The sequence below is a fragment of the Gekko japonicus genome, unplaced genomic scaffold, assembly GCF_001447785.1.
Source record: "Gekko japonicus isolate JY-2015 unplaced genomic scaffold, Gekko_japonicus_V1.1 scaffold77, whole genome shotgun sequence".
NCBI classification, from domain to species: Eukaryota; Metazoa; Chordata; class Lepidosauria; order Squamata; family Gekkonidae; genus Gekko; species Gekko japonicus.
The window spans coordinates 1,071,409-1,084,318 of NW_015161405.1; the positions used below are offsets into that span (position 1 = coordinate 1,071,409).

The 12,910-nt window shown below is 44.4% G+C and overlaps 1 protein-coding gene across 1 annotated transcript in view; it reads left to right on the plus strand.

The window, feature by feature from the left end:
* Positions 1-12,910, plus strand: part of LOC107122955 (histone deacetylase 9-like) — a 190,922-nt gene that overhangs the window by 3,453 nt on the left and 174,559 nt on the right. Inside the window, exon 3 of the mRNA XM_015426106.1 lies at positions 8,333-8,466. Within this exon, the coding sequence (XP_015281592.1) occupies positions 8,333-8,466 (134 nt within the window). The remainder of the gene's footprint in view (positions 1-8,332; positions 8,467-12,910) is intronic.

A 12,910-nucleotide genomic window follows, 5' to 3' on the forward strand; every position in this document is an offset into this window, starting at 1 on the left:
GCAGCCAGCACAAATGTAATGATAGTGACGAGTTTTTCTGAGCACTGAGTCCTTCCCGCAAGGAAATTTGACAGGAAGTCATTCTTCATAAAGCCATATATGTGCAAACATTTGCGCAAATAGCCTCCTTTGAGACTAAATCTTCCAAGATGTGCTTTGAATCCAGGCACAGGAGAATTACTCTGCCCCAGAGTATTCCATGTGTTTCAGGGTGTGCATGCAGAGTGCTTGTGAGCAGGGGGTGCTCATTCATCTCCGTGAAGGGAACAGCTTCACATAGGAATGTTCACATGGCTCTGCTTTCTCCATCAGTATGAAAAGGGAAGCTCTTCCAGGTAGGAGAACTCATTTTGTGCACCAGGCTTCCTGAACCATTTGAAATATTACAAATGATTGGTGAGGCAGAATATCTTGAATTAAAAACTCATGGAAGAAAGAAATGGATGGATTCTACCAAGCACCAGTCATGTAAATTGATGTCATCATTCCAAATGCCCCAGGTGTTATCCCTCTGACAGCTATTTCTTCCCATATAGCACATGCTGGTCTCTGTAGTCAACTCAGGAGAGACTCTCCATGTCCCAAATATCAGTACTGAGTTACTGAGAGAGGAATTTTTATTGATTGCTCTCCAGTAGTGGAACTTCCTTTCCACAGAGAATCAATCTGGCATACGATGAGTGGAAACACACAGGCCATGGCAATCGTTTGATTACTTCACCAGCCGCCCAGCTTACAACTCGACTAACTTGCTTAGTGGTGGGGTAATTGTAGAATGAATTGTGTGTTGGGCATGGAATGAAACAATCACACAACTGCTTGCACAGACCACTCAGCCCACATTCCCTATATGGCCATTTGGGTCTCAGAAGGCTGATTCTCCTGCCTGCTCGGCCTCTGGTGGTATATGTTGTTTTTCAGCTTGGCTGACCCTCAGCTTGCCTTGCACTCGTGTCAAAGTGTTTGTGTAAAACTTACCTCACATGCTCCACAGGCAGCTGAGCATACTGTCACAAAACTTCACATTTTTTGTTTGAGCGATACTGTGCCCAATTGTGATCTGAATCTATCATGCTTCACTAGGAAGGTTACACAAATTCTACATCAAGAGAAAAATGTAAGCAAAAGGTAATCTGACCTGAAGAAAAGTACAGATCAGCCTTGACTGTTTTCTGAGGGTGATATAAAACTTTTCACTTGGGCAGGCATTTGCTGGCTAGGGAGAAGCTGGGGATATTTTCACTCTATATTTTATTTCCATTTTCAGTGAACATTCATAAAAGTTGTCACCCACTGTGAGTCTTAAGGATAGTCGCATTATATATTCATGTAAATGTATATTTCTCTCTGGGGAACAATTTTCACCCTGACGTATATGCATGGAAATTTAGAATTTACACTCCAGCTATTTAGATGAGAATCTTACTCTCTGCAAAAAGAGACAGAGCTGCTTAAAATCTTGGCCCTTCCAATTTCAGTGGGAATTTTGCCATTGGCTTGAATGAAGACAACATTCCAGGCAGAATAATTATCTTCCACCAACATTCCAGAGCAGCCAGCAATTGAAAACAGTTGTCTCTTCTCTCTTTACTCTTTGGGGGTGGGGGGGGGTATTACTGGCTGGATTGTGTTAGGGAATCCTAGAGTCTATTTTTAGAAGGCAGCTCCATTGCTCTGTTGTGGTACTGCAGCACACGTGCTGTGTGACCCACAGCTGCAGAAGTGAATTATTTGCACATCCTAAATCAATTTAGATGTTTGAAGTGAATGAAAAAGTACATTTGGATTTCATTTGAAACAGAGGCATCTTCTTCATCAGTACATTATGTGGTGAGGAGGGAGAAATGTTTTTTTACTAGGGATGGGCATGAACCAGGAAAACACAGTTTGGTTCAGTTCGTGGTTCGTGGTGTGCCTGGTTCGCGACCCATGGACCATCATGAACTTTTGGATGCTAAATGAACTCGTTCTGTTCATGAGGTTTGTGATGTGGTACAATGACCCCCCGGTAGACTAAAGACACCAAATTTACAGGAGATCTCTGGCTGACTCTCCTCTAACTGCCCTCCAAGTTTGGTAAGGATTGAATTTACTGGGTCCAAGTTATGGTCCCCCAAAGAAGTTGTCCCCGGGAAAGTATTATCTGGGGAAATGATAGGCACTGGTTCAGGAGGTTGAGAAGTGTATAGAATGGGTCTTGTGCAGACTAGAAACACCAAATTTACAGAGACCTTCCAGCTGACTCTCCTCTACATGCCAACCAAGGTATGTGCACATTGGATTTACAGAGTCTGAGTCATGGCTCCCGCAAAGAAGGTACCCCATCCTCTATCTTTCCCCAAGGAGGGAGAAAACCCAGCAAAATAAAGCAAGGGCAATAGAAGCCCAGCAGAACAGAATCAAAGTCCTCGAGAGTTTCTGCAGTTGAAACTGAAGGTAAGGGGCATTTTTTCAAACCCAGCAGAACCAGTGCCACTGCAGCAGTGCAAACCCAACAGGACTAAGGTCAAGCCAGGAAAATGCTTTTGGGGAAAATGTCAGCCACAGGCTCAAAAGTGTATAGAATGGCCCCCCTCCCCCACAAGCTACATACACCAAACACACAGGGAACCTCACCATGCCACCTGCTCCTCTACAATCTCTCCAAGTTGGGGATGGATTACATTTCAAGTGTCCCAGTGACAGACACCCTCTCCCCCAAAGATTATGCCAGTGCTGTCTTTGGAAAAGAATGCTGCAGTTACAGGACTCTATGGAATGGCTCAGGAACAAGCCAGTGATACCAAACTCACAGGAAAACATCACCTGGACAGACTCCCCCAGCCACACACTGGAAGCAAGGCCAGCATCCCCCCTACGCTCGCAGCACCCCAAATCTCCAAATGCAGATTTGGAATGTCAGAAAGGCAGACATGACGAGACTTCTGGGGCTAACCCCACAACAGCTTAGTGGGCACCTCAGCCTCACCAGATGAGCAAGGGAGGCATGCCCACAACTCTCACAGTCCCCTCCTAGGCTGAAACACACAGGTCTAGAGCACACCCATCAACTGTGGTGAATTCTTCTACTGTACAAAGGAATGGAAGCACATGCCAAGCTTCCCAGGCCACCCCTGAAGTCTCAAAAGGCAGGTTCAGAATGATAGAATAAATAATAAATAAATAATCTTTCAATTTATTGATCGCTCAATCCTTGCAGAGCTGCTGGCTCTGAGTGATTTACAGTTACTCATTTCACAAGGGACTAACAATGCTTTTTAGGGGTAAGGGAGGACAACACATACAATCTTTACATAGCACACGTTTTGCAGCTGATGGGGATTTGTTCAGTTGGAACTCAGACGTGATCCGGACAGCATTTTCCCCACTCGGCTTGGCTTGGCTGGATGACATCAACTCTTCCTCTCCAGGACTCTTCGGGTCGCAGCTCCATACTGCCACCGCCTGGCCGGAACAGCCCATTACAGGCTTCTTGATGCCAAAGAGATCTTCTAGGCTTTCTATCTTGTGAGCTGAACCTTCCGTTCACCGGCTAACACCTCCCCCACGGAGGGGGGGGGGTTGGTGTGCCCACCCTCTCTAAGGAGTGGCACCCATTTTATCTACTCGCCAAAGCTTTTGAACTGCTGGGTGGACGGTGAGCTGGGGACAAGGCTGGTAGCTCACACCAGCACGGGGCTAGAACTGACAGCAGTTCTGTTCAGCTCAGATGTTACTTGTAACCAGAGGATAAATCCCCTGTGCCACCGCTCCGAAAGACAGACATCCCCAGAGTTTCAACAGGGGTCCCCCAAAGTAACCCAAGGACAGCTTGACAGGCACCCTTGGCAAGCCGTAGAACCCAGCGAGGCATACCCACAATGCTCCCAGGTCCCCTTAGGCCCAAACACATAGGTTCCCTGGTCACAGCCAATGTTCCCTCTAAGCTGTAGAGTCTTGTGAGCCAAAATTCAACTTTGTGAGCTACTGGCATTAAAGCTGTGAGCAAGCGACTTGGCTACTGCATGAATCAGTTTGCTCTGGAGCCATCCTTCCTGGGCTAAGACAAAAATGTATGAGCCAGAGGCAAAAAAACTGTGAGCTAGCTCACACCAACTCAGCTTAGAGGGAACGCTGGTCACAGCCCACCCCTAGGTGAAATTTCTGGTTATTCACCATCAGTGGAACACATCGTACAGATAAGAGATCACCTGTTGTGAATTGTATAAATGCAATGGAAAGGGGTAGTCAAATGGGGGCTCACTTGTACAGGCAGATGTTTGTTGAGATAGATGTTTGCTGAGGTGGATATTGTACCAACAGGTAGGTGTAGTGTTATGAGGTAGATGTTGTTTCATGAGGTAGGTGTTGGGTGAGAGATCCCACCCTCACCCAGCAGAAGTGGCCATCCTCCCACCCCAGTGCCAAGGGTGCAATCTGCAAGCCAGATCACCCAGAGAGGAGGAGGAATGGGTGGATGCACAGGGGGACAACAGAAGGCCTGGAACTTACCCTGTGAGGTCTAGAGAGGGGTAGCCAAGCACGGGGAGGCTGACCTTCAGGAAGGCCAACTCATCCACTCTAGCTGTATCCAGGCGGAGCATTGGGGGCTGAGAATGTCTCCCAGGTAAGAGAATATCCACTCATTCAGGAGTTCCAGTGGGTGGGTAAGTCCAGGATGAGGCAGTGCTCAGGCTCATCCCCCTCCCCCTACCTCTCATGCACCAGACAGGCAGACTTGATACTACACAAGAAGTGGGCAGCCAGGCATTGGCAGGTCTCCAGCAAGAACCACATCTTAAGGGTGGCAGCATCCCAGGTGGCCTTGACAGTGCTCCCCAGCCCTACAGCATCCTTCACTACCTGGTGAAGCATGTGTGCCAGGCAGACAATGCCCTTGAGATGCACAGCCTTCACTGCTGCCAGCATGTTGGCGCTGGCATCCATGACCATGCAACCATGGACAAGCAGAGGTCCATCAGTGGCTATTAGCCACAAGGTATAAATAGGAACTCTCAGTCTGGGGGCAAGTGATGCACTGTATTCTTGGTACTTGGGGGGGGGGCAACAGTTGGGAGGGCTTCTCATGTCCTTGCCCCACTGCTGGACCTTCTGATGGCACCTGGTATTTTTGGCCACTGTGTGACAGAGTGTTGGACTGGATGGGCCATTGACCTGATCCAGCATTGACTTCTCTTATGTTCTTATGTTGCTGCAACCCACCCATTCCTTCAAGCTACTCTGTATCATGGTGGTGATGTTTCGTACTGTGTGGTCTGCATCCATCCCCTGTGCATGGAGCAGAACCACTTTGTAGCCCAGTGGCAGGACTGTCACCTCCTGGGGCCTGGCCCATGCCCCGACAGTCCAGACAGAGAGGTCATCTGGTTGCTACCAGTGGGTGGTAAGAGAAAGGTAGCTGTGCTGCTGGCTGCTCCAGAGGTCCGCTGTGAAGTGCATGGTTCTGCCTTGCACTCTGTAGAGCTCAGCCTTGACCACCGCTACTGCAGAGTGATGCATAGCGAGCAAGACTTGTCGGCTCATGGTCCTCCATGAGGGGACAGAGTACCAGGGAGACAGGTTTTGCAGTAGCTGGCGCAAGGCTACATCATCCATAAGGGGAAAAGGTTGGCCATCCACAGCAATCATCTTGCCAATGAGGCAAGTTACTGCTTCCTGGCAATTTCTGGATGGCACTGTTAGTGTCCCCAAGGGAATGACCTCTTGGAGGGTGGCCTGCCTTAATTCCCCACCCACCACAACCTGAGCGTGGGAGCCTTTCTTGGAGGGGCCTTCTGCACCCCCTCTGCATATCCCTGTGAGCAGAGAGATGGGGTGGTTTAGAGCCCTGAGTCCACCTAACACCCTCAAACTCCATCAGGGGAGAGGAATTGCAATCAAAATATGGGTCCTCAGCTAAGGAACCCACTCGCTAAGCCCTTCTGCTGTGCTTTGTGAACAGAGAGATGGGGTGGCCCAAAGCTTTGAGTCCACCTAACACCCCCAAACCCCAGCAGGAGAGAGGAATCACAATCAAAATGTGAGTCTGCAGCTGAGGAACCCACTAGCTAAGCCCCTCTGCTTGGCATGAGCTGAGGGGTAGTGTGGCTCAGAGTTCTCAGTCCACAACATCCCCAAACCCCAGCAGGGGAGAGGTATCACGGTTAGGAGGGAATGTGCTCTGCTAGTCTGCTTTTAACAAGTTCCCTGCCTCTCTGTGTAACTGTGAACAGCCAACAGAGGAGAGGTTGCAGAGGTGAGCTGGGGGTATATAGCATTCTGATCCCATAGAGCAGAATGGGAACTCTGTTATGGACAGCCAGCACTGCCTGTTAAGCTTTGGAGGGCTCCTATTGGTGTTTCCAAGGCTGGAGAATCCCCTCCCTCATTGCCTTGGAGTTTGGTAAACAGTTTAATTGAGAGGAGACAGTCTGTCTAGAAATTTGATCATTCACGAACTGCCACAAACAGCACCAAAGTTCATGAAATGTTCATGCCAGTAGCCCTTCCACAAACATTGCTTTGCGAAGTACGAACCGGCCAAAATTCATGACAAACTTTCCTTCATGAGCTGGTTCACGTCCATCCCTATTTTTTACTGTTTAAAAGTTTGAGTTGAATATGTTCAACAAGGTCCTAAAATTTATACAATTGGATTGATGCAATCTGAAATAATATCTAGTTTTGACAAAACTAATGCAGAAGCAGCAACCATACATACACTTATAGCAGAGTGAGCTCCAGTGAATTCAGTAGGGCTTACTTCTGAGCTGACATACCCAAGGTGGCATGAAAGTCATGCTTTGGCATTTCATTCACTTTTAGGGACCTTTCCTGGGTTACATCCTACTGCTCTTTTCAGCTAATGGTGTTATATGTCTACCACTGTATGAGACTCATCTGCTAGGGGACGAGACTCCTACCCCAGAGGAAGGTTCCTTGGGTTGGAGGAAGGCACCACTCTTATAATGAATGGAGTGGAAGGTTACAACATAATGCAGCCTTAGCATTTTGAAATAGGAGTCTACACTTGCCTGCATCATTTCATTTGCAGTCGTATTTATTCAGATAACCAAGTTGCTAGGTCAACATGAGCCACATGAAGTGTTTCCAGTATTAACCAACTCAATAACTGTATGGCCGTTAAAACGACTAGCTCATCTACTGCACAGTTTCATTTAGCTAAAGAAGAATTGTTGCAGAAAATGCTCAGAAGTGATCTATGCCCCAACCATGTTGTGATAGAAAAGCATGTATACCTGATACTTTAACACATTTTATTTGGGTGACTTCACTGTCGTCCTGATTGCCACACTTGAGAAAGAAAAGAGAGTTTCTCCCATACCCAAGATGAATCTGTGCTGGCGTTACCCCAAGCAGGGGTGAATGTAAAGCAAGTTTCTTACTGGTACTGTGTCCCTCAGAAAAACAGAGATACCTCTTTGGCCATTTCCTTATTGTACATGCCCCTGAAAGATCCAGCTTCCTTGTTTAAGCCATCTCAATGTGCTGCACATTGAGGTTTCCCTGGCACCCATGATATCACATACATGAATTCATTTTACTGGTGGTCCAAACCTGCATTGAGGATAGAGTTGCTATGATATCATTTAGTGTGAGTGTGTGTGTGTGTGCATACACACACATACACCTATATATGTCCCACTAAGCTGCAGTTAGCCACAACAGGAAGCAGCTTGTTTCTAATGCCTGTGGGCTCTCCAACCTCTTTCCTTTCTTATGCAGAGCAATTAAGGATGCCTGATTTGAAACAAACTTCAGTTCTGCATGATGGATGACTACAGGCACCTGGGTAAATTGGAGCTTGTTTATCCTCACAAACCATAATTTAATTCTGCTTTAGGATCCCTGCTTATGGGAAGTAAACAAACTCTGATTCATCTGCCTATATTTGTACATTACAGAGAACCAGAATTTCTTTCAAACCAAGAATCCTTAGTTGCAAATGAGGTGGGAGAAAAGCAAAGGGTATTTGTGGGCATAAGAAACAAGCCATGTTTGTGGCTGCCATGACAAATTGCAGCTGAGCGTGATGTCTGAATGTGTTATTTCTGAAATAACCGTGTGTTCTGAAAATGGCCTTAGCAATAGTGATCCAGAAAAGGACACAAGCGTTTAAATCTGTCCCCCAGCTGTGCATTCTATCCCACCTCTGTGGCTTCCCTGTTTGCCCATGTTTTTTATATTTCTAATTCTGTCTTTTTTGCCAAAAGGTGGCATATAAGGAGGGCATATTAAATCACTAATGAACTAAGTAAATCATTATACAAAATTTTAATTGTTTTTTTTGGTTTTACTTATCATTTCCTGTTATGTTGTCTTTGTGCTGAAGGTGTTGTGTATGACACACTAATGTTGAAACACCAGTGCTTGTGTGGCAGTTACAACAACCACCCTGAGCATGCCGGAAGAATTCAGAGCATCTGGTCAAGGCTGCAAGAAAGTGGGTTGCTAAACAAGTGTGAGGTAATCCAAATATGACCACAGAAATATGTTCTTGTTAAGAATCACAATATTCTGTCCCTTGTGTGAGCACCAAACAGATTGTCCTGGAAATGCCCCTATATATATATATGATATGAACTGTTTACCATACACACTAAGTACAGATAAAGGTATTTTTAACATTGTTTTAAATAATCTCACCCCTGATATACAGTTTACAGGTTAATGATGATAGAATTCCTGGATCAGAACACTAAACACACGGAGCTGCCTTATACTGAATCAGACTACTGATCTATCAAGGTCAATACTGTTTACTCTGACAGGCAGTGGCTCTCCAGAGTCTTTCATATCACCTAGTACATGAGCCTGTTTTTAAAAACTGGCAAGGGAATGAATGTGGGACCTTCTTTAGGCAAAGCAGATGCTCTCCCAGTAGGACATGACCTCCATAAGACTGCTTCAGTGAACCTGGTCTGTTCAAAGTGTTCATTGCTACTTCTGGTTGGAATGGCGTCTCCACTAAAATAAATGAGAAGGTCCCATACCTCTACAGTTTTGCTGGATCAGTTCATAGTATTCCAAAATGAAATCCAGATACCTCTGCAAGTAACCCTCATTAGACCATATAAACACCAAGATACTCCTTTTGTTGATATTTTTTGCTGTCAAATCACAGCTGACTTATGGCAACCTTGTGGGGTTTTCAAGGCAAGAGACATTCAGAGTTGAGGCTCAGAATGGTCATGATTAGAATAGGGCCAAACTACATGTTACGTTTATGAGTTGCTAACAAGAAGTGGCAGCATATCACAGCTCTGAGTCTCCAGTGTCAAAGTGACCAGGGGCCCAATTCAGATTGAGATTGTGTCATGGGGCTCCTGCCTTGCCCCATGCACAGTTGTTAGGGGCCAAAACTGCTCAGGAGCAAGGTGGGGCTTTATTTGCCTCTTTGGCGGGCTGTATGTGTAAGCATTCAGTACATATGCAGATCCCCCAATGGGGCAAATAACACCCCATCCCTGCAGCCCCTGGGGCTGTTTTGGCTTTCAAAAATGACCTGGACCAAAGTGAACCCCTCCCCCACCGCTCCTCCCTCTACACCATGGTCTCAAAACAAATAAGTTCCTTTTACACAGGGATTGTCACCTGAGACTCGCAGCTGTAATATGTCTGCAAAGTCCCCGTGGCAAACTCCTGAAAAGCATATTATGCAGTTTGGTCCTAGGTTAGATTAAGTAGAAGGTTTTAGTAGATGCAGCAAACAGGTGTATTATTATTTAGACAGAGGTTAAAACAGAGTGATTGTCTTACCATTTAGGATCCTTTCCTAAAACCTCCAAACTTAAAAAAAAATGCTGTGGTTTGTCCATATTTCATTTCTTTTAGGTCCATCATCATACTGTCATGCTTAGTTGTTCTCATAAAGATGGCTGTAAAATATTGATGTGATGGATGTTGGGTAAGGAAGCCAAGATTTACTATGCCACATGCGCTAACTGTGGTCGAGGCTTTATTTTAATTTATCCCTGTCCTGTGTTCATCACAGTTTGGTAAAATGCTTGTATTCAATTAAGCCAGTAGAACTGCTCTATTCACCTTAGAAATACTTAGAGGGAGCTTGTTTTTTTTTTCAGGCAGTGCTCCTTCTAAGCTGTGGAGTCCTGTGAGCAAAAATTCCACTTTGAGAGCTACTGGTATTAGAATTGTGAGAAAGTTATTTGGCTACTGCATAAATTAGTGTGCTCTGGAGCCATTCTTCCTGAGCTAAGACAAACATGTGTGAGCCAGAGGCTAAAAAACTATGAGCCAGCTCACACTAACTCAGCTTAGAGGGAACACTGGTCAGGGGCTAGATTTGTAATTCTCTACATTTTTAAGCATGCGAATGTTCACCCATTAGCTGTTACACTGGAAGTTATACATGGTGCAGGAACTTTGGAAGATGAGCTCCCTTTTAAATTAAATGAATTACACATGCTCATGCATAATCAAATTTGGTAGGGTCTTATGTTTCTGGGGGGTTACTAATGGAGTAGTTTCCAGTTAGGCTTTGCCAGCCCTGAATTACAGGATCTGAAAACCATCACACTGAAGTTAAGTTAAATTATGTTTGCAATCCTAAGCATACTTAAATTGAAGTAAATTCTCATTGAACTCAGTGGGACTTAGCTCTAGGTAAACATATTCAAAATCCAGCTACAAATCATTCCAAAGGTCTTTTAAAACACACTAACTGTTGTTTTTCCTCTCTTTAGGTACAGTGAGGTTTATAGCACTTCAGTGTGTCTGGGTTAATAGACAGAGTGCTACAATGACTAATAATTACCCCATCCTATTAAATATTTTAATTTGCTTTTCTATAGCATATACAGTTCTCAGTAGAAGTGAGGGGCCTTCCATAGTACCAGCCACCTGGGGTTTTCTTCGTTGATTTGCTATGCAGTCATCTGAAGTACATTCCAGGAAAAACATTTATATTGCACCACATCCCTTTTCCCTTCCTTCAAGAAAATACATATAACTTTTAAGAGAATGAAAGACCGTTATCAATCACCTGACGTATGAGGAACAGTGTACTTTTATCAGTCCCACCACCAGTCCCACAAGAACAATTATGAAGTTTATTGTCTCCACAAAGTAACCTAGTTTCTTGGTGTTATACAACTGTGTCTCAGACAAATACTATTCCTCTGCCACAATTTTTTCCTCAGGACTGAGAGGCTGTATTCAGACATCACGTTGAACTATGGTTTGATCAAACTTCTGTTAGCTGCAAAGTCTAAATCCAGGCAACCTGACAAACCAGGATTTGTCGATGGGTGTAAACAAGGGGTTTAAATTAGGCATTTTTGGTGGTTTATTATCCATAGTTTGTACTAGTGGGGCTTGTTGTGAATTCACAAATAAAAGTTTGATGAGTTTGTTGTAGTATCCTGGTCACAGAGAGGATAGTTCAGAGAGGATACTTTCTCCATTGTTAGACAGAGAAGAGGCAAACACCAGACAGACCAGGATTTGTTACACAAATCACAGTTCGAACAGACTACGGTTTATCATGATATCTGGATGCAATTAGAGAGGATTTCAGGAAAATTAGTATTTAAGTCCCATCATGGCCTATGCTATCAAGCATGCCTAGTTCAGAGCACCTTATACTGAAATGAGAGTTGCCATGAAAAATTTGTATTAAGCAAAATTTGAAAAGTTTGTGGCTCTTACCTCGACAAAGATCTCACAAAATCTCAGGGAACTGAAATGAATATCAATAAGGCTACCAAAATTTATTTGGTTGATTCTGCATATCCCCATGTTTTAACTATATTTTACTTTCATCTGAGGAAATCTGACAGAAGCTGAAAGGATTTCAATAAGACTAGCAAAATTTCTCAGGGGGGAAAAGTAGCTATTATTAAATTAAGTTGTTTAGGACTGAAGTGTAAGTCTTTGGATACTGCCCTGAAGTATATTTTCCATTCGGTCACATGTTCCAGTTTTAAATTGGTAAAAGAAAATAGAGACTTCCTCTACTTCCTTTGGAGACCATTTTGCAACTAGGTCCAAGTGTTAGGCAATATATTCCAATTCTGATTCAGGGAAAGAAGCCCAAATTCAGTTTATTATGTATATTGACCATCACAGAAAATAGTCTCTTTCCTTCTGGGTTTTTTTTTTTTTTTTGGTCTTTGAATGTGACTAATGATATCATTGGAATTCTGCTGAGCAGGGGTCATTTCCTGCAGGAGCACACAGGAGCAGAGCTCTGGCAGTAAAGAGCCCAGGGGGTGGGCACATGCAACAATCCCCACCCCCTGCTGCCAGCAGCCCCAGGCCACAAGGAGTAAGAAGCCTCTTTCTTTCCTTCTTTCCCTCTTTCCTTCCTTTTTTCTTTCTTTCCCTCAATCTTTCCTTCTCTTTCTCTTTCTCTCCTTCCTTCCTTTTTTATTTCCCTGCTTCTCTGTCGCTCTTACTTGCTTTCATTTCTTCTTTCCTTATCTTTTGTTCCGTCTTTGCGTCCTTCTTTCCTTCTCTCTTTCCTTCTTCCTTTTTTCTTTCATTCCCTCCTTTCCGTCTCTTTCTCTCCTTCATTCCTTCTTTTTATTTCCCTGCTTCTCTCTGTCGCTCTTACTTGCTTTCATTTCTTCTATCCTTATCTTTTGTTCCATCTTTCCCTCCTTCTTCCCTTCTCTTTGTTCCTTCCTTCTTTCCTTCTCTTTCTTTCCCTGTTTCCCTCTCTCTCTCTATCCTTCCTTCTTTCCCTCCTTCTTTCCTTCGTTCTTTTTCTAATGAGATGTTAATGAGCCCCTGCACCTCTTTTTCTACGAAATGACCCCTGCTGCTGAGGATCTATAAATCTTTCTGATGATCACTTCTTCATGGCTCATGCCATATAAAAATTTGAGGTTTTGTCACCAACAGTTTGCTTAAAATACTGTTTTCCAGTTAGGCAAAGCCCCCTTAGATT